At 62.2% G+C, this 19,343-nt stretch overlaps 1 protein-coding gene across 1 annotated transcript in view; it reads right to left on the reverse strand.

Moving 5' to 3' along the window:
- Positions 1-19,087, reverse strand: part of LOC136790790 (maestro heat-like repeat-containing protein family member 2B) — a 22,059-nt gene extending 2,972 nt beyond the window's left edge. Inside the window, exons 1-38 of the mRNA XM_066996571.1 lie at positions 18,672-19,087; positions 18,348-18,481; positions 17,804-17,926; positions 17,135-17,303; positions 16,715-16,813; positions 16,224-16,378; positions 15,774-15,917; positions 15,398-15,490; positions 15,037-15,106; positions 14,814-14,927; positions 14,479-14,552; positions 14,136-14,255; positions 13,776-13,868; positions 13,440-13,593; positions 13,197-13,237; positions 12,799-12,937; positions 12,054-12,106; positions 11,820-11,930; positions 11,433-11,552; positions 11,145-11,252; positions 10,569-10,724; positions 10,248-10,370; positions 9,896-9,975; positions 9,321-9,420; positions 9,132-9,227; positions 8,662-8,766; positions 8,408-8,531; positions 7,766-7,887; positions 7,350-7,502; positions 6,583-6,737; positions 6,188-6,329; positions 5,786-5,982; positions 5,175-5,312; positions 4,889-5,000; positions 4,611-4,757; positions 4,120-4,302; positions 3,584-3,739; positions 3,092-3,479 (exon numbers count right to left, since the gene is read on the reverse strand). Of these exons, the coding sequence (XP_066852672.1) occupies positions 3,092-3,479; positions 3,584-3,739; positions 4,120-4,302; positions 4,611-4,757; positions 4,889-5,000; positions 5,175-5,312; positions 5,786-5,982; positions 6,188-6,329; positions 6,583-6,737; positions 7,350-7,502; positions 7,766-7,887; positions 8,408-8,531; positions 8,662-8,766; positions 9,132-9,227; positions 9,321-9,420; positions 9,896-9,975; positions 10,248-10,370; positions 10,569-10,724; positions 11,145-11,252; positions 11,433-11,552; positions 11,820-11,930; positions 12,054-12,106; positions 12,799-12,937; positions 13,197-13,237; positions 13,440-13,593; positions 13,776-13,868; positions 14,136-14,255; positions 14,479-14,552; positions 14,814-14,927; positions 15,037-15,106; positions 15,398-15,490; positions 15,774-15,917; positions 16,224-16,378; positions 16,715-16,813; positions 17,135-17,303; positions 17,804-17,926; positions 18,348-18,481; positions 18,672-18,696 (4,816 nt within the window). The 5' untranslated portion in view covers positions 18,697-19,087. The remainder of the gene's footprint in view (positions 1-3,091; positions 3,480-3,583; positions 3,740-4,119; positions 4,303-4,610; positions 4,758-4,888; positions 5,001-5,174; positions 5,313-5,785; positions 5,983-6,187; positions 6,330-6,582; positions 6,738-7,349; positions 7,503-7,765; positions 7,888-8,407; positions 8,532-8,661; positions 8,767-9,131; positions 9,228-9,320; positions 9,421-9,895; positions 9,976-10,247; positions 10,371-10,568; positions 10,725-11,144; positions 11,253-11,432; positions 11,553-11,819; positions 11,931-12,053; positions 12,107-12,798; positions 12,938-13,196; positions 13,238-13,439; positions 13,594-13,775; positions 13,869-14,135; positions 14,256-14,478; positions 14,553-14,813; positions 14,928-15,036; positions 15,107-15,397; positions 15,491-15,773; positions 15,918-16,223; positions 16,379-16,714; positions 16,814-17,134; positions 17,304-17,803; positions 17,927-18,347; positions 18,482-18,671) is intronic.
- Between the last annotated feature and the right edge of the window lie 256 nt (positions 19,088-19,343).

Consider the following 19,343-nt stretch of genomic DNA (forward strand, 5'->3'; position numbering starts at 1 on the left):
CAGGCGACACCAAGTTGGGTGCATGTGTTGATCTGCTCGAGGGTAGGAAGGCTCTGCAGGAGGATCTGAATAGGCTGAACCGATGGGCTGAGGCCAACCGTATGAAGTTCAACAAGGCCAAGTGCTGGGTCCTGCATTTGGGGCACAACAACCCCAAGCAGTGCTACAGGCTGGGAGATGAGAGCCTGGAACTGCCTGGCAGGGAAGGACCTGGCAGTATTGGTTGATAGTTGGTTGGATATAAGCCAGCAGTGTGCTCAGGTGGCCAAGAAGGCCAACAGCATCCTGGCTTGTATCAGAAACGGCGCGGCCAGCAGGACTAGGGAAGTGATTGTCCCCCTGTACTCGGCTTGGTGAGGCCACACCTGGAGTGCTGTGTTCAGGTTTGGGCCCCTCACTACAAGACGGACATCGAGGTGCTCGAGCGTGTCCAGAGAAGGGCAATGAAGCTGGTGAGGGGTGTGGAGAACAAGTCTTACGAGGAGCGGCTGAGGGAGCCGGAGTTGTTTAGCCTGGAGAAGAGGAGGCTCAAGGGCGACCTTATCGCTCTCTACAGATACCTTAAAGGAGGCTGTAGCGAGGTGGGGATTGCTCTGTTCTCCAAAAGGCCCAGTGACAGGACGAGGGGGAATGGGCTAAAGTTGCGCCAGGGGTGGTTTGGGTTGGATAGTAGGAAAAACTTCTTTACTGAAAGGGTTGGTAGGCATTGGAATGGGCTGCCCAGGGAAGTGGTTGAGTCACCATCCCTGGAGGTCTTTAAAAGACGTTTAGATGTGGAGCTTAGTGGTATGGTTTAGTGGAGGACTGGTTCGTGTTAGGTCAGAGGTTGGACTAGGTGATCTTGGAGGTCTCTTCCAACCTAGATGATTCTGTGACTGTGTGATTAAATTTTGCTTGCTTTGACAAGCCAACGGAACTAACTGCTGAGCCACCTGTGCTATCTATCACTGGGCTGGCAGCACTCAGACCACGGGGAACCTCAACTTTGGGTGTCAGACTCGTTTCTTCTGGTGAAGAATGGCAAAGCTGAGGCAGAAACGGCCATCTAACAGCCCTAACGACCACATAACGACTGTAACGGCCACCTAACAGCCATGGAACGGTCTCCTCAGCAAGGGCGCTGAGGGGCTGCCTCACGCCCGCCAGGCGGCGCTGTGGTAACGGCAGCCGCGCGGCGAGGCCCGGCCCCTGTGCCCGGTTCCCGGCCCCAATTCCCGGCCCCTGTGCCCGGTTCCCGGCCCCTGTTCCCGGTTCCCGGCCCCAATTCCCGGCCCCTGTTCCTGGTTCCCGGCCCCTGTTCCCGGTTCCCGGCCCCAATTCCCGGCCCCTGTTCCCGGTTCCCGGCCCCTGTTCCCGGTTCCCGGCCCCCTCCAGTCGCGTTGGAGCCAGCCCGGGCATAGGCAGGGCTGTAAATGCGTCTCTGTCACGACGGTCGGTCTTCATCTTCGTGCTGTGCTCACATGTTGTGTGAACGCTGACCGGCTGTGTTGTGCGTGTAATTACCTGTCTGCAGGTAATTACAGCTGGTGCTTGTCCCAAAAGCCTGGGCAACTCGATCGCTGTTCTAACTGAAATGTTAATGCCAGACGCCCTATAGTTGTGCACTGTATACATAGTAACTAATACAGTCTGGCCTGGCTGAGGGCTTGGCCCCAAAGCAGCCGGTGGGTTCAGTTTCTGAGCCTGAGTACACTGGCACTGGGCTCGATTCCGAGATCCCAAAACGTGCTGCTTACTCTCCATTTCTGAGCCCCCAGGCTGGACAGATGAGCCTGGCTGGGCCCACAAAACACAGCAGGTGGTCTCCCTTTTCAAGCCGCCCACAGCTGCCCAACGAGCCTCCTATAAAGGCTGGAAACCACAGGACTGCCTGCATTGCTGAGCCTGAAAACCAGCCAAACAAGGCTCATTTTGAGCCCCCCAAAGACAGATGATGACTCCATCTTCACATAGGGCCCCAAAGCTAGTGCACAAAGACTGGCGTTGAGCCCCAACGTGCAACATTTCACCTCTGTTTTCGTGCCCCAGCCCAGTTTCCCCAGCTGTGATCCCAGCCGCCATCAGCAGCCCCCCCGTTTTGCTTTCTTTCTGCCCCAGGCCGTGTTTGTGTAGTCTGTAGGTTCGTGCCCGCGCCAACAAGCACACAGAGTCAGAATCCACATGAAGGTCGTTTAATTAAATAATTAATTATATAACTCTGCAGAGTCGGGTGCTTGGCGATCTTTCTCAAAGCAAGCACACCTCTGACTCGAATCACCGTAATTTATACACAGCAAACTTGTGAAAACTCTCTCTTTGGTTACTTTTGATTGGCTGTCATAGCTCACCTAACTTATCTCTACTGAGTTTGCTCATTACAAAGGAACAGTGGTGGAGGGGAGGACACCAAATCCCACATCAGCATACATTAGCATTTTGATGGGCGTGATTTTTAATATGTTAATGACCCTTAATGAGCAAAAGGTAACTATAGTTGGAAAACCAGTCTGGAGCTGGTTTTCTCCTTCTTCTTTTTAACCTTTTATCCCTTATCTTCCTTGCTTCTGCTAGCTCAAGGCTACCTGTCTCTTTCCTTCAGCTAAAAGACTACACAAGCTGCAGGCCTCCCAATTTTCTTCAAGGTTTTCTTGTTTTTTCCCAGCTTTGGGACTACATTTGGACATGGATGGGGGGATCGGAGCACTGGTGCTTTGGCCCTGACCCTCCCCATCCCACCAGTGCTGAGAGGTTTGCAGGCAGCGCTGCCTGGCCCCAGCTCCCACCAATGCCACCCTGGGAAGGACCCAGTCCACAGCCGCTGTGCTCTCTGGATTTTTATTCTGTGGGTGCTCAGGCCTCTGCAAGCTCGGGGACGTCTTCTGTGTGCCCCGAGAGATCTTCTGCATGCTTTGGGCTGTCTTCAGCATGCTTTGGGCTGCCTTCTTTGTGCTCCGGGCTGGCTTCTGTAGCGTGGGGAAGAAGAGGCAGTGTCAAGATACGGCCCCTGGCCGTGCCCTCCTGGGCACCGTAGGGAAGGCGGCTGGGGCAGCGCTTGGCGGCCCCTGGGCCGCCCCGGTGGGAGCGGAGCAGAGAGCTCCGTCCCGGCTCTCACCAAGGACGTGGAGAGTGGCATCTGTGGACCGCTTCTTCAGTGGTGGCTTCTGCTGGCGCTTGAGTGTCTTCAGCAGCTCGGGAGCATGTGTCTCCTGGGGGAGAGCAGGGAGGTGTGAATTCTGCTTGGGCCGGAGAGGCCTCACTGCCGAGCCCTCAGACTCCCGGGGAGCATGCGGCGGGACGGACGGACGCGTCACGCCATGCTCCCCGCTCGGTGCCGGGCCCCGTGGCCCCAGCGTCGCCCCGGGACAGGGCTCACTCACCAGGTAAGAGCAGACCTCGCTCTGCAGCTGTGCTCCACTGCGCCCGATGGCATTCTTGACGACTACCTGCAGCCCCTTTGGCTCGACGAAAGGAGCGCAGACATAGAGGGCTGTCCTGCAAACCTGGAAAAGAGCATTGTGCTCGGTCGTTCCTTCTCCCTTGCCAGGGAGGCAGCTCCTCAGGGAGCCTTTCTGTGGGTTGGCAAATAAGCTCAGGGGGTTCTTACGCTGGATACTGCACAGCTGGGGTCCTGGAGGTGCAGGAAGAGGCTTCCCAATATCTGCTCCACTTCTCCGCTGAAGAACGTGGTGAGATTGTCCTTGGCGCCAGCAGCCAGGGCCGTGTAGAGACTGAAGGCCGCAAAACGAAGGTCCTCTTGCTTCTGCAACCCAGAAAGCCATCTGTGAGCTGGGTCACGAAGGCATCGTCTCCCAGCCTCTCTGCAACAACGAAGCATCAGGGACTGACAACTGAGGGCGAGCGAGCACAGCGCTGTTGGTAGTGGCGCTTTGGAAACCAGCTCCAGAACGAGGTCACCTCATCCCGGCCCCTTCCCTGCCATGTGGAAGGTCCCTTCCTCGTCCCACCCCTAAGAAATGGCACCTGAGTGCCGGGGCGCTCGGTGCGTCCCACCCGCAGGAGAGAGAGAGAGAGAGGGGCCACGGCAGCTGGTTGCCTGGAGGAGCACCTCCACGCAGCACGGGCAGGCCCCTGCCCACCCCACGCCCCTCGGACAAGTGGGAGAAAAGTAGGTTCACTCACGGCATCAAGGAACTTCCTGGTGGAGCGGGCGATGCGTCTGAAGGCCCCGCCCAAGCCCTTCGCCGTCTGCTTTGCAAGTATTTCTGCCAGGGCCAACATGCTCTCCGCAGCCACCTCTGGATGGTCCACGTTCCTCATTTCACGCTCCAGTGCTGCCACGATGCTCCTCTTGTGCTTTTGAACCTGCAACGCCAAAGATGCGCACAAGCTGCTCGCGGCTCCTGCCTGCAATGCCCACCCTTTCTCCCCACGTCTGTTCGGCAAGGGGGTGCGGCTGCGGCACAACCCCGTGACGAACGGCACTCGCACGGTTCCCCGCTGCCACCGTGCTGAGCTTGGAGAGCAGCCTGGCCGTTGGGAAGCCCCCATCTCCCCGTGCTGCTCTGCCCCAGGCTCCCGAACTGCCCCGCGGCTCTGCTTGGCTCTCACTCAGCCTCTGCCCGGCTCTCTGCTGGGGGGCTGCAGCCAGAGCAGAGGAAAGTGCGCCTCACCTTCTTGGGCAAGCCACTGACAGCACTGCCCAGGCCTCTCGCTGCCATGTGCTGCACAGCACAGCTCGGATGCTGCAGCTTCTCCAGGAAGAGCCGTACCAGGGGCTTCAGGAGATCCTTCCCCTCAGCTGGCGGGTCCTTCATCAGCTACAAGACAGCCAAAGGTCTGTTAGTGCTGGCATGGGACCTCGGCTGGTCTCTTCCATAAAGAGACACCCCAAGCAGCAGTTTCTTCCGAAAAGCCCTCTGAGCCCACCCCGCCCCACGCGCCGCCTCACCTCAGCGAAGAAAGCCAGCGCCGTGACCTGCAGGTTTGGCAAGGGGGAGTGCAGCCACGGCAGGAAGGTCTGTATGAGCGCACGCGAGACAAGCCGGGCACGGAGCAGCACACTGCACACAGAGCACAAGCAGGTGACGTGGTCAGGTGGGAAGGCCATGGGCCGCAGCCTGAAACGTCCCCTGCTGCGACGCAGGCGCTGCCCTGCCTCCCAGGAGAGCTCCCCAGGCACACGGGAAGGGTCCTGCGGCTGCTTCCCGGGGCACAGCCACCCGCTGGGCTCTCACCTGGTCAGCAGCTGCACGCTGTTGCAGTGCCACTGAGGCAAGTCCAGGGATGGCCACACTCCGTGCCTGAAGAGCACCTGCTGCCACCTCTCGTCCAGGCATCTTCTCAGCACTTGCTCCAGAGCATCACAGTAGAGTCTGGCGAAAGAAAACCCACAGAAATCTCACATCGTGGCACCGGAGGGGAAGTTTTGTCTTGGCTCTGCCGAAACGCCCCGGTCCCAGCGCCCCGAGCTGCCCCACGCCTGGGGTCTCCCCTGTCCCGATAGCTGCCAGCCCTGCGCAGGGTTTGACGCCCGGTCTCTCCTGGATCGGTCCAGAGAGAGGAAGGACACGCTGTAATCGGGGACGCAGAGGAGACAGGCCGAGAGCAGCCGTCGGTCCCGTCCCGTCTGGGAACATCCCCTGGGGACATCCTGGGAACGATCCCATCTGGGATCCTTCTCCAGCAGAGGACAGAAGTCAAACGAGCCCCGGCGACCCGTTTCCACACCTGGGAAACAGGGCAGGCTTGGGAAACAGGGCAGCCCTTTGGCTCCCTCAGCACCACGAACAAACGTGCCTGGCTGGGGAACTGAAGCCCCCCGTTCCCCGCCCCTGCTGCTCCTTACCCGCACAACTGCTCCTCTTGTCCCATGTCCTTGAAGAGGAGGAGTCCTCTTGGAGGACTCAGAGGGGGAAACAGCAACTCTACCCCCAGTTCGTTGCTGACCCACTGCAGGAGGACTGGAAGGAGGTGAGGAAGCAGGTCCCGGACTGCCTCCGCGGTCAGCAGAGCAGACACCACCTCAGAGATCGCACAGAGGAGCTGCAGGGAAATGTGACCCACAAGAACCTGTTAAACACCGCCTTTCCCACCAGCCCGCTGGTGCCCCTGTCCCCCTGGGGGACTCTTCCTGCCGGCAGGTCTCACACCTGGGACAGCCTCGGATGACCCCCAACTCCCTCACCCTGATGAGCTAAGTTAGAAAGCAGGTGGGAAGCTGCAGAAATGCTTCTGCCGACGAACATACCTTGAGACGATGCAGCTCTTGATCAGCATCGTTGCACAAAGGTCTGGTTTTAGGTGCCTTGTCCAGCCTCTCTGCTAAGTGCCTCAGGACCTGAGGCCCGAGGTCGCTGCTGCCCAGGCTCCTCCAGAGCTGCACCATGTCTCTGCAAGCAACCAGACGTTCACCCGTGAGCCCCGTCCTCTGGCAGCCCTGGTGCCCTCCCCAGAGGCCAAACGCTCTCCTTGCCAGCAGCGGGGCATACGATGCCTGCTTCCCCAGAGGCACGAGCGCACGATCTCGCAGAGCCCAGGCTTCTGGGGGAGGAATGGGACCTGCTGCTTCCCTGGATCTGCCTTCCGCAGGCAAGCCTGGGGTTGCTGTTTGGCCACAGCGGGGCAAGGGGGGAGCGCACATACCTCTCTGAGGGCAGTTCTGTCTGGAGGAGGCTGTCCACCACAGGCTGGGGGTGGAAGCCGGCCAGGAGACGGGCTGCCTGGAAGAGCAGGTCCCTGAGGGTGCCCTGCTGCATAGTGTACATGGCCTTCCACAGGATGTTCACGACTTCAGGCACCTGCAAGGCAAGGGGCGAGATGGCACACCTCAGCGTATCCTTTGCCTGTGCAGGACCCCAGCACGGTCACTCGGCGCCTGAGCAACGCCTGCCGCCTTGGCACGCTGACAAGCCCTCGTCCCTGAGCCCTGCCTCACGGCTGGGGGCGCGTGTGCTCTCGGCGCTGACGCACACCAACGTGCACACGCGCACACCCCCCTCCGTCGCTGCGTGTGCCTGGGGCCGGCGGTGGCAGCAGCTGAGCGATTTGAGCACACCGAAGGCCTGGGCACGTTTTATGCCCAACAGCCTGGATAATCGCCGGCGCACGGCTGCAGCGATGGGAGATCGCAACCCAGCAGGCTCCGACACCTTGCAGGCAGTGGGGAGGAACGGGAAGGTTGGTGTGTCCCAGCGGTAACTGCCTCGCCCGGGGCAAGGACCTGCGCCGACGGGAGACTTGAGAGTGCAGTGCCTGAGTCCTCGTCAGAGGACCGCACAGAGCAGAACGTGTCAAGCAGCAGCGGTCCCCTCAGCTCCACGCTCGGGCTGCATTTCTTCAGCCCACACGAGGTGCAGCACAACAGCCAACAGAGAGAAGTCAAGGCCGAGGGTTACAAGGGTCTCCCTTACCTCTGGACGTATTTCCTTTCCGCACGCTTCCAGGAATACGATCATCCAGTCGCCAGCTGCCTGTGCACGCTCCTTGTTAGCGCATTCGAAGGTCTTCATGATGGCGTCCATGAAGCTCCTGGCCTGTCCCTGGGGGAAGTACTGGCAAACCCCCTGGAGAGACAGGAGAGACACTGTCACAGCTCTGCTCCGGCTCTTTAGAACAGAAAGGAAACTCCAGGGGCCTCTGAGCTCAGCAGCTCGCTGGTCACTGAGAGGGCACTCAGGGCACACTCCTCTGTGCATACGCTGCTTTTTTGTACTTCCTGCAGCGGAGGGGTTTAGAACCATCTCCTCTCGTCTTGTTTCCCTGCGTGCGAAACGCACCTCCTGACAAATGCACTGGGGCCCCCACCTCACTCTCTGGAGCCAGTTACCTTCGCTATTTTGGCAGGCTCCTCACACAGAGACCCGTCCTCCGTGCTCTTCAGCCTCTCACACAGCTCCTTGCAGTCAGGCACTTGGAGCACCGCTCTCCTGGTCTTCGTCATGCCACATGCTGTGAGAGAAGGGAGTCCTGGTTAGGGGAACTGAATCTCTGGCACCAGACGTGGATAGAGGAGGCTGGGGAGCAAAGGCCAGGGCCCTCCCAACCCTCCCGTGGCAGGATGCCACCAGCCCGGCTCCGTGGCTGACACATCCCGGGCCGCACAGAGCCCTCCTTCCCCTGGAGCTGTTTTGGGGCTGTGGGGTCCCAGCAGCCGCAGGCCTCTGCTCCCAGCTGCTGCGTCCCCAGGTCCTGCACCGGGCACCAGCGTCTCCGGGAGGGAGCAAACCTCCCCGCAAATTCCTCAGCGCAGACGCTGCTCACTGAGGAGGGGGCAGGAGCTCGCTTCCAACCGATTTCTTAGTGGGAACGGTGATTGTGCAGGGCCACAGAGCGCCCCGTCCACTCCCCTCATTCGTCGCGACAGTGTTTCTTGACTGGCTGGGAAGGGACGTAAACAAAAGCCCTCGCTGGGCAGGGAAGGAAGAGAAGATGGGGCTGATGGGGGCCAGGAAGAACCCGCTTTCCTCACCTTGGATCCGGAGGAGGCAGCTGAGGCAGGCCCCTGCCCTCTGCCGGGACGTGGCCTGGGAGTCGCTCAGCAGAGGCCCCAGCACGCCGACCAAGGAGCCGAACTGCGAGCAGGTGCGTTCCCTCTGCGGGGGCGAGAGGCAGGAGGAAGCTCGCAGGCAGCCCAGTGCCTGCTCGCCTCCCCAGGCCATGGCCAGGCGTCGGGGCCGTGGCCAGCAGGGAGAGGGGACGGGGCACGCGGGGCTGCCTACTCACCGAACACTTGAAGAGCTCTTCGTAAGTGCCCAGCAGCTGGGCGCAGACCTGCAGGGCCCTCTCTCGCTCCCATGCTTTCGTTGACGTGAGGTGGCACAGCAAGATCTGGGGTGGAGCACATGCGTCTCGTGACGGGTGTCCTTCTCTCCCCAGCACCCCTCTCTGCCTCCCTCCTCTTCTGGCCCCTTCCCGCAGGGCCTGCCCTGCGGCTCCGCGTGGCCCCAGCCCCGCCGAGCACCGGCACTGCCACCCCCCTGCCCCGCTCGCTCCACGCACCCCTGCCCTCACCCAGGAGCCGTTTCCCCACCGGCATCTCCCTGTGCCAGCCTGGCACTTGGGAGCCTGGCTCTTGGCTTTGCCTCCCGCAGGGCCCGTTCCTTTGCCTGCCCTGGCACTGCGGCAGGGAACGGATCCTCCTCTGGGCATCCCCTAAGGCCCCAACTCTGCCCCACTGCCTCATGGATACTCACAGAGACCACGTCCGCGAAGGCGCTGGAGGTCCCTTCTGCTTTGAGAAGGGCTGACACAAGCTGGCCCAGAGCTTCCTCACACGATGTCTGCAGAGACTGAAAACGGGAAAGGAGGAGTGAGGCTGAGCACCGCGGCAGCTGCCAGGGCACAGGGAGTGCTGAGGTGTGCAGGGAAGGGCTGGCAGGTACCTGCGGCTCTGTCTCCTCAGGAGGGCACGACAGGACTCTCCAGCAGCACACAGCCACCTGGGAGCACCTGTTCTCCCAGTCCATGCAAGGCTTCAGCGTGCTGGATGGAGAAAAGAAGGAGAGAACAGTGAGGGGGTTTACCAGCAATCTCCAGAGTGGCCCAAACGCCGACTGGGTTTGAGCCCCAGACCCGGCCCCCCCAGCCCGTGCTGGTGAGCTCCAGCTCCGGCAGTTCCTGGCAGCTCCCTGGCAGCGGCCAAGCACTCACCCCCAGGGGCAAGGAGACCCCCCCCAGGTGCCCGTTCCTTGCCCTTCCCGTCCCCTGGAGAGCCAGGGCCTTTCTGCCGGCACAGCGCTCATGGCTCGCTGACCATGACAGCCCAGCCCCGTCTCTGTGGATGCGGCCCCCCAGCCCCAACAGCCCCCCGGCCTTCGGAAGTCACCCAGGACGGGGCACGCCGTCCCGGCCCAGAGCCGCGCAGCTCCCTGCCCCGTACTCGAGACCACTGGGGCTGCACCAGCCGGCTGGGCTGGGACGCACAGCGAGCCCCCACAGCCTGGGGCACAGACCTCACCTCAGCTGCTCCAGGAGCTGAAGCATCTTGAGATGCACTTGGGACACAGGGGTGTCGCAGGCATCCTCCTCCATCAAGTCCTGCAAGTCCCAGAGAGACGCACTCAGGGCGGGCAGTGGCACGGAGAGCCTGCCCACCCGCCCCAGGAGCCGGCTCTGCTGACAGGCCTGCGCCCGCACCAGCCCCTTCATCCCCACGGCCACCACAGAGCCACCGTGCTCCCCAGCCACCGAGTGCCAGCTCCCCAGGGCCCAGAAGCTGGGGACAAGGCTTCGGGAGCTCAGGAGCTGGTGGGTGGCCGGGGGAGACCATCGCACCTCCCCTGCGGGCAGCCCCGGCTCCAGGCACTCACCAGCAGGGTCTCTAGCACCTCCGGCTTCTTGCAGAGCCTGAAGCTGTGCTTGGTGTCCGCAGCCTGGATGGCACAGGTGACCTCCTTGATGCTGTTCAGCAGGGCGAGCTTGTGCTGCAGTTCCTGAGACCCGAGAGAGAAAAACACCAGTTGAACTGCTTGAAGAGCTGGGAGAGGAACACGGGCGAGGGGTTCTTAGGGGCTGGGGTTGGTCCTGGACATTCAGGACAAACCACTCAGGGGACGTTCAGAAAGAGACCGTCCACCTCGGCACGTGGGGGTCCCCAGCCCTCCCTGCCCCTCTGTGCCCCACGCTCCTACCTTTCTGCAGGCATGGAAGAGCTCCAGGATGTTGGCCAGGATGTCTTCCTCCACGCAGGCCAGCAGTTCTGACTTGGGCGCGTGCAGTGCAACCTTGCCATAGGTAAGCATGGCTGCAGCCCAAGCGGCCTGAGCTCTCTGGTGTCCCTTCTGCGCCTGTGTTGAGTAAGATGCCCCGAGATGTCAGTCCGCTGGCCCTGCTGTGCCCCAGGACTCGACGAATTTGTGGGGCTGGGGAGCGGGGCTGTAAGGGGCTGTGTGGCTCAGCTGTGCAGGGCCGTGGAAAACCATCCGAAGGAGTTTGTCCCATTCCTGCCCTGAGGTGAGCAGCCTGTGCCCGGCAGGGGCGTACTGGCCATGAAAGGCTTGCCCATGGCCCCCAGGTGAGGGGCAGAGCCAGCAAGAGCTCACAGGGCTCCGGCTCCTGGCCCTCAGCTTTCTGGAGGGGGCAGTGCGTCTTAGGTAGCTCTTACGGGAGGGGTAAATGCAATGTGGCTGCCACGACTCGGCCGCCACTGTTCAGGAAGTGAGAACAGGGCAAGAGAAGGCCGAACACTAAAACCCTGCACCCATTACCTTTCGACGTCTGTCGAATGCGATGAGCCACTGGGTGAACTCACGCATTGCATCCAGGGCCAGGTAGAAGTGGCGCTCAGCAGCATAGGAGACCACTGAAGCTATTCCCTGCAGTGATGGAGAAATGGGAGTGAGCTCTGGCACACGCTGGCCAGTCCTGGCCAGCTACGACGGCAAGGCAGGACATTGCCCGAGGGAAACAGCAGCTACAAGGAAATGAAAAAGGTCCGGAGCAGGGCTGGGACGAGGGGACACCGGGCAGAGCAGGGGCAGGAGAGGAAACCTCACCTGTCTGTCACATGGGCTGGTGGCATCTGTTTCTTTTAAGTATTTCAGCAGCTGCTCTTGGACGTGGGTGAGCTGCCGACAAGAGGCCAGCACCGTGCCGAGAGCCTGGTACAGGAAGTTCTGAAAGAGAAGAGACCGAGACAGAGACGTGGTAACGGCGCGGCTTGTCAGGACAGGGCCTGGCCGCGACAGGCCCCAACAGCCTAGGGAGCAGCCGCAGCGCCCGGCTGTAGCCGACCCTGGGCAGCACGGAGGGAAGCATCTTTGGGGCGAGGGCAGGGGGAGCGGTGACGACAGCCCGCACGGGGAACGCGCTCCTTCAGCCCCAGCCCCGGAGCTGGGTGCCCCGGGGCTGTGCTGCCAGGAGGGTGCAGGCAGGGCGCAAACCTTGTCCTCGGCGCTGCTGGAGGGGTTGCTCAGCTGCTGGCTCAGCTCCCGGCTCAGGCACACGACCCATGGCTGGTCCACCAGCATCTCCTCCACCGACTCCGTCAGGAACTGGGGGGGAACACGACAGGAGGCAAATGTTGTCTCGCCCTTTGCCCGGGCCTTTCACGTTCACGTGCCCCAGGAGCTGTCGGGGCACAACTGCCCACAGCCTCACCCCCAGGGATGCTGTACCTTAAGCAGATAGCACTGCCACTCTTCAGAGTCCAGGAAGCCCTCTGTTTTTTCTGGAAAGCAAGAGGAAGCAAAATGCCTCGCTGTCACTTAAGCCAGCACCGGAGAAGAAAGAGTTCAGTGCTCTCCTTCCCTGGGAGCCAAAAACCCCAGAAGTCCCGGGCTTGAAAGGGCCTAAAATTGCCTGCACCAAAGCTCTTGCCAGGCTGCAGACCCGGGCTGGATCCCAGGGACATTGGCCAGAGCCACCGACTCAAGCCGGGGAAGGAAAGACTGACTGGGGCCGATCGCCGCTGCCCGACTGTGATCCCCGCACTACTCGAGCACCGTGCCCCAGCGTGCACAGCCGCACACATTTTCTCCTGACAGACCCAACACTTGCAGCCCATTTAGGGCCTCCTCCCAGGCTACTGCGCTGCCCAGCGTGGGACCGAGCTGCCCAGAACGGCTGCTGCAGACCTGCCCCAGGCACTCGGCCTTCCAGAGCCAGGGGCGCTGGTCCCACCCCTGCCCCAAGCACCGTCCCAGCAGGGGCAGGGGGACACTGCCCAGACCTGCCCTCCACGGGGACATCGATGGCCCCGTCCACCCCTGGGACGAGCTGATCCCAGCAGATCGCTGCCCCCAGCCTCCACGCTGGCTGCCTGGAAGGGGGACGGCAGCGGTTCCCCTACGCCATGCTGGGAGGCTGTTTTCCTGCCCCCTCCAGCTCTCCTGAGCCCGGCCCTCCACACTGGCACCTTACCTTCAAGGTACTGCAGCATGCGGGGGATGCGGATGGGCCACAGTCCCCTCAGGGAGCTGTGGATCCTGCTCTGCAGGGCCTGCAGCAGCTGTAGGGCAGCAACCGCGCATTCCCTGCACTGATCACAAGCTGCCACCACCTAGACGAGGACAGAGAGAGATGGGGTCACTCCTTCCACCAGGGATGCGGCTTCTCCCACGAGGGAGCTCGACTCTGCCTCGGCGCCTCCCCCCACGTGCTTCCAGCCCCAGGGAGGGAGCGGGATCCCCAGCTCGTGGGCTTGGGCACGCTGGGACGCGCTGCCTCCTCCTCGGGGCTGCCAGCAAAAGCATCCCTGCCCCAGCATCTCCCCCTGCCCCTGGCCAGAAAAGCTCTTGCCCCGGGGCCCCGCTACTCACCAACAGCCGAACCAGTAGGGCCTGTGGCGTGGGCTTCTTGGCTGCAAGGAGGAAAAAAGGCAGGGTGAGCCCCTGAGCACCTCTGCACCCAGCCCCTCGCACCTTCGACGCCCCGACGCGGGGCTGAGAGTACCCGTGCAGCTGCAGAGCTGGCCTGGGGGCTGCCAGGGTGCAGGGAGGCATGCACCAGGCAGGCCCCTGGCCGAGCCCGGCACAGGTTGCTGGGGCACCTTCTGGTCCCACCTTGCTCCTGGACGTCAGCAGGCTTCTCGGTGTCCTCTTGCCCTTCCGTTTGCTTCTGCCTCTCGATCAGGGCTTGGAGACAACGCAACAGCGGGACCAGCATGCCGCAGTACTGGGCCGGCACCACGTACTGCAGGAGCCGTGGCCACAAGAGCTGCAGAGGAGGAGGAGGAAGTTTGGCACATCAGCATTCCCATCTCGGCTCAGAGGTGAAAAGGATGGCTTGCGCATCCCTTGGAGCCCATTAGGGTCGAGCTCCGGGGGGGCAGGCGAGGGCTGGCAAAAACACCCTGAAGGTGAAAAGTGGCTGCAGCAGCAGGGAGCAGGACCACTTACTTCGGTCATCCCTTCCACAGAGAGATCCAGAGACTCCAGGATACCTATGCACTGGGCCTGAAGGTCTCTTTCCTCTTGGACGTCTTCTACCGCCTGCAAGACAGCGTTGGGAAACCCCCCATTACTCTCAGCTCCCACCTCAGGAGGCTCTGTGGAGGATGAGGACAGCCAGGCCCCACTCAGGGGCCACGTCCCAGCCCCAAGGAAGTGCTGGGCAGCTTGGGAGCAGCGAGCGCTGCACAGGGCTGTCGGGCACACGAGGTTCTGCAGGGCCCAGGCGATGCTGCGAGTGCCACTGAGGGAGCTCTCGGCACAGCCTGGGCACGGGACCGAGCCGCGGGTGTCCCGCTCTGTCCTTACCAGTCTGTCCGAGGCCCGCCTGAACTCGACAAAGATGTGCGCCACCACATCCCATGCCAAGCAGCTCGGGATGCTGACGCTGAGCAGATCCTTGATGAAACCCAGGAGCGCTCTCCTCAACTGCCAAGGAGACAGGGTGGTTACGGTCTGCCCCGCCAGCAGCCAAAGGGAAGCCACCTTTGCCTGGGGGCAGCCCTCGCAGCCCGTGGAGAGGCAACGAGTGCACAGGAGAAGCCTTCGCTGCCAGGGGTCGGGGCTAGGCTTTGTACAGCACAACAACCTGCCCGCTCTGGGGGCTTTCTCTGCCCCACTGGTCTCGCTGTTCCTTCCTAAATGAGCTCACCTGGGTGCCGGACTCAGTGAACAAGGGCTGCACGGCCTCTACAATTAGGGGCAGCTTCTCTCTCACTGCAGGTTCTGCAAGAGACACAGAGAGGTATGCGTTCAGGCAGGGCTCAGATGGCAGAAGGGATCCCTCGAAGCTCCCAGGCTTTTCACAGACAAGCGGGACAGCACAGCAGGGCTGGGCTCTGACTGCAGGGGAAGCACTGGCGTCCCAGAAGGACTTTGTTTCTGCCGCTACTACTGCGTTACAGGGCCTGAAAGCTCTGACAGCAGATAGCTTCAGCCCCCTGACTGCCCCAGCCCTGGCTGGCGGCCCTGGCCTGTGGTACTGACCGTCAGAGCGGGCCACAGCTCCCAGCAGAGTCAGCGCTGTCCCGCGGGAGCCCTGGTTCTCGCTGCTCAGCTGGGACAGCAGGAACGTGACCGTCTCCTCCGGGTAGATTCGAGCTGCGGGCCAGAAACCACATTTTGCATGAATAGTCAGCAAAACCCCATGGCTGAGGTTCACAAGGAAGTTGGGAGAACACGACAGGCATCGTCCCATTCCCTCCCTTACCTTGAAGCACAATGCACTGCCTCAGTTCTTCTTTATGGCCTGCACTGTGCTGCCTGGTCTCGTCCCCAAGCTGTGGGAGAAAGGTCCATTTTAGAGAAAGATCGCAGGCAGAGCAGCGATCAGAGGCTGCCTTTTGGGTCCCGGCACTCCAGAGTCCTCCTGCCAGGTGGCTGAGAGGGAAGTGCTGAAGGAACTGAGCTGCCCCTCGGGCCTGCACAAAACAGCCAGGATCAGGGTGCTCACAGCCTCGAGGCACCTCCAGGAAGGTCCCGGTGGAAGGACGCCCTGCCCTGCCCTGCCCCTCTGTGGCAATCCGGCCTGCAGGACCTGGGCCAGCAGCACAGGCACGGGCTCCCTTTACCTCGTGGTGCACAGCAGCAGCGATGGCACGGAGCTTGTCCTTGGGGGCGACAGCGTGAAGTTCCTCCAAGGTCTTCAGGAAATAATGGAGGCTCTACAAGAGAAGGGAGAGGACGAGTGGGTTAAAGCCACTGAAGCCACGTGGGAAGGAAGAAACCCAGCACGCCTGTGGCATGGGGAACCCCTAACCCCAGCTCCCAGGGAGAACCCCAAAGCTCCTGCCCAGGGCTTCCTGCTCACCTGGGTTGTTCTCTTCCTGCCCGAGCAGCCCAGGAAGCCTCACAGCTCCCCTGCTGCCCCCCTGCCTTCTCGGAGGGCTCCCCGACACCTCGTGGCACTCACACCACAGCCGCACCAGACCCCGCGCAACGCCTCACCTCTGTCACCCGGGAAGTATCTTGGACCTCCTGGTACTGCTGCAGGAGCCAGACGACCTGCTTCCACACCCGGTCCTGGTGCTGCGCATCATGGAGGACGACAGCCATCATAGCAGTCACTGCTCCGAAGATGGCCTGCTTGTCCTGCAGAGGGAAGAGACGAGATGCTCTGAGGGCTGTCTAGCACTCGGCGTCCCCCAGCACATGCCTGCCTTTGCACAGAGAGGGCTTTCCCTTTCCCTTCTGCCCCACAGAAGGGCTCTCTCCAGAGGACAGCAAGCATTCCCCTGCCAAAGGGCCCTGGGGCCCAAGCACTTGCCAGCTGGGAGCCCCCAGCCCCGGGCACGGCGTCAGCCCGCCCGCTCCCTCCCCTCACCCCTCTGCTCCCACCCAGGGGGCACGGGCAGCCCCAGCCAGGCACAGCCCCGCTGCTGCCCCAGCAGCGCTCACCTCCTCCTTCTTATGGCGGCCCAGCCAGTTTACCACAGCGTGGCAGAACAGGGAGTACACCTGCTCGCAGAGCTGCTTCTCCCCGATGCGAGGGAAGGGGCACTGCTCCCAGGCGTTGAAGTAAGCGTTGATCGCCCTCGACCACTGCTCCAGCACTGCACCAGAAGGAAGGAGCTCGTCAAAGTCTGCAACAGGCAGCGTGCCTGGCTCCCTCACCCACGCCTGCGTGGAGCAGTCCCTGGCTCACCAGGCGTCGGCTTGGGACTGCCAAGTGCTGCGCTCCCGGCATCTGAACTAAAATACGGTGCCCCTTCTCCCCTTCTGCACACCGCACCTCCTCCTCCTCCTCTTCCTCGCAGGCCTCTTCCCCTCCAGCACTTACCATTGCAGCCCCCGCCCTGCCCTTCCCAAAGTTTGCCCCCCAGCGCAGGACCACACCGCGATCCGAGCGAGGCACCAAGGGCCTGCCCGGCCCCTTCCCCTCTACTCACCACTGCAGATGGTGCGCAGGATCCGGCTGCTCTCCACTTGTCTCAGCATGGCGTGCAGAGCAAGGAGCGTCATTTCGACGAAGGGGATGCACCGCAGGGCTGCAGAGAGAGGACAGGCAGAGGGACAGAGGGAGCCACGGTCAGCCAGAGCCAGAGCAGCACCGCGGGCAGGAGGGCTGGGGCTGCCGGGCTGGGGGACGTGTCAGAGGGACAGGGAAGGTCGCTGCGGGTTCAGTCCCCAGCAGCTTCCACCCTTGCAGCACTGGCATTGGGGTGGCGGGGCGGAAATCCCAGCTCCAGGCGAGGAGGTGCCACAACCCCACAGCCCTCCGGCCCAAAACAGCGTTCAGGGAGGGGCAGGGTCCCTGCTCCTGGCCGTCATGGACCATAACCCAGAGCACGAGGCCAAAGGGGCCATACCATAGCTGCTGGCCAGTTTGCTCAAGGTGGTGAGCACAAACTCCTGGCATGCTCCTCCCCTCATGGTCTTCAGGTGGCCCTGGAGCTCGGACATCACAAATCCGAAGTGAGAACGAGCCAGAGCCACCAGGACGTCACCAGCAGCTGCTGTCACATTGTTCATTGCACCCTGAAAAAGAGCCACAGGTGAAATGCTGCCCAGGAGAAAGGCTGAGGCACCAGGTCAGGCCCTGCTGGCCAGTGAGGACCACGGGGCTTCAGCTCATCGTTTTGCTGTCAGAGCCACTGGCGAGACGACCGCGTCTCCCCCACAGAACACCCCCGGGACAGCTGTGCCCGAGCTGGGACGCGTCCCCAGAGCCTCTGCGTTAAGCAGGAGTCGCGCGAGGCAGGAACTGGGGGACTGCACGGCCCAACTCCGGCCCTGGGAGGTGGCGCACACGTCGCCTGGCGTGGAGGAGCTCACCACGCTCTGCACAGTCTGGAGCAGGGCTGGATACGGCCTTTCCCCTAGCGGGATGCGCTCCCTGGGAGAGGGAGCAGCCACAGGGGCACTGGGGAAGTCCCCAGGCCTGAATCCCAGTGAACCATCTGTGCGCCACTCCATGTCACACCCGCAGCTGGGGAGAGGCAGGCTGCTCCGTTCGCCCTTCTAGAGAACAAGCTCACCTGGGCTGCCTTCATGTCTCCAGACACCTCTGCGAGCACTCGGTTCACAACGCCGCTCTGCAGACGGGTATCATCTCCTTGCAAGACATGCTGGAGGCGGCGGTAAGTCTCCGCTCGGTCACCCTAGGGAGAGACCACGACACCACTTGCTTTGCCCTTATTCCCGGGCAGCTGCGAGCTGCTGCCCCTCACTCTAGAGTGAGAGCCCACAAGCAGCACCACCGCGTCCTGTCCCAGCTTGTGTCCAGCTACACAAAGGAGCCGAGGGAGCAGCAGCCCTGGGAACCGACCAAGCACCAGGCACCAGCCTGGGACCATGGTACAGGGCCAGGACAAGGATGGATGCTTGGGCAGCTCCAGGCTGAGCTGCTGCGGGAAAGGAGGCAGCGCAGCAGCGTCAGCCCAGCGTGACCGCAGGATCAGCCTTTGGGGACCGGGCACCAGCAGCAGGACAGAGGGGCCATCAGGCAAGACCCCTCGGTGGCACCCAGGGTGGAGGGGAGCCCTCAACCCCCCACGGCACAGCGGGATGTCCGCAGCTCACCTCTCTGTCTTGCAGCTTCTTTAACAAGGAATTCACGACGGTGGCAGAGATGGCAACAGTCTCAGACCCTGTCTCTCTGCCACCGTCCTCATGACGTGTAGGTCCAGTCCTGACCCCTACACAAGCAAAGGAAGCTGGAAGGAAACAACCAAACAGTTTGCGTCAGCTTGGCTGGCTGTGGGGATTCGCACCAGGTTGGGGCAGGCATCCTCCCAGCCTGGAGAGGAATCCTCCCCAGCACCAACAGCACAGGCTGGGGTCCCCATCTCTGGTCGTGCTGGGAACTCATAGGGATGCAGCCCCCGGCCTCCCCCTGCCCCTCACCAAAAAATCTTCTCAGCCTCCCCATCACAGCAGGATCACCCCAGAATCTCTCTCCAGGTCCTCCTCCTGTGGCCGCCGAGAAGCAATGGGCCACCTGCGCTCACCGCAGCAGCTATGAGGCACCCAGCCATTGTGACCTCCCTGAGGGCTGCCATGGATACGGGGACACATCACAGGGCAGGGCCGGAGGTGGCAGCACCCCCATGGCCCAAACCCACAGCATATCCCCACTCTCCATCGCTCCAGTTCGCTCCGGTCCTTGCGTGGTTTTCAGCAACGGCCTTCCGTGCGCTTCTCTGCCCAGCCCCGGTCCCATCTGGTTCCACTCTCCAGGGGCCCCAGGTCCCTGGAGAAGGGAGAGGACGAGTGGGTTAAAGCCACTGAAGCCACGTGGGAAGGAAGAAACCCAGCACGCCTGTGGCATGGGGAACCCCTAACCCCAGCTCCCAGGGAGAACCCCAAAGCTCCTGCCTAGGGCTTCCTGCTCACCTGGGTTGTTCTCTTCCTGCCCGAGCAGCCCAGGAAGCCTCACAGCTCCCCTGCTGCCCCCCTGCCTTCTCGGAGGGCTCCCTGACACCTCGTGGCACTCACACGCACACCACAGCCGCACCAGACCCCGCGCAACGCCTCACCTCTGTCACCCGGGATGACACCAGGCACACGACCCATGGC

This window comes from Anser cygnoides, chromosome 4 (genome assembly GCF_040182565.1).
Source record: "Anser cygnoides isolate HZ-2024a breed goose chromosome 4, Taihu_goose_T2T_genome, whole genome shotgun sequence".
NCBI lineage: Eukaryota > Metazoa > Chordata > Aves > Anseriformes > Anatidae > Anser > Anser cygnoides.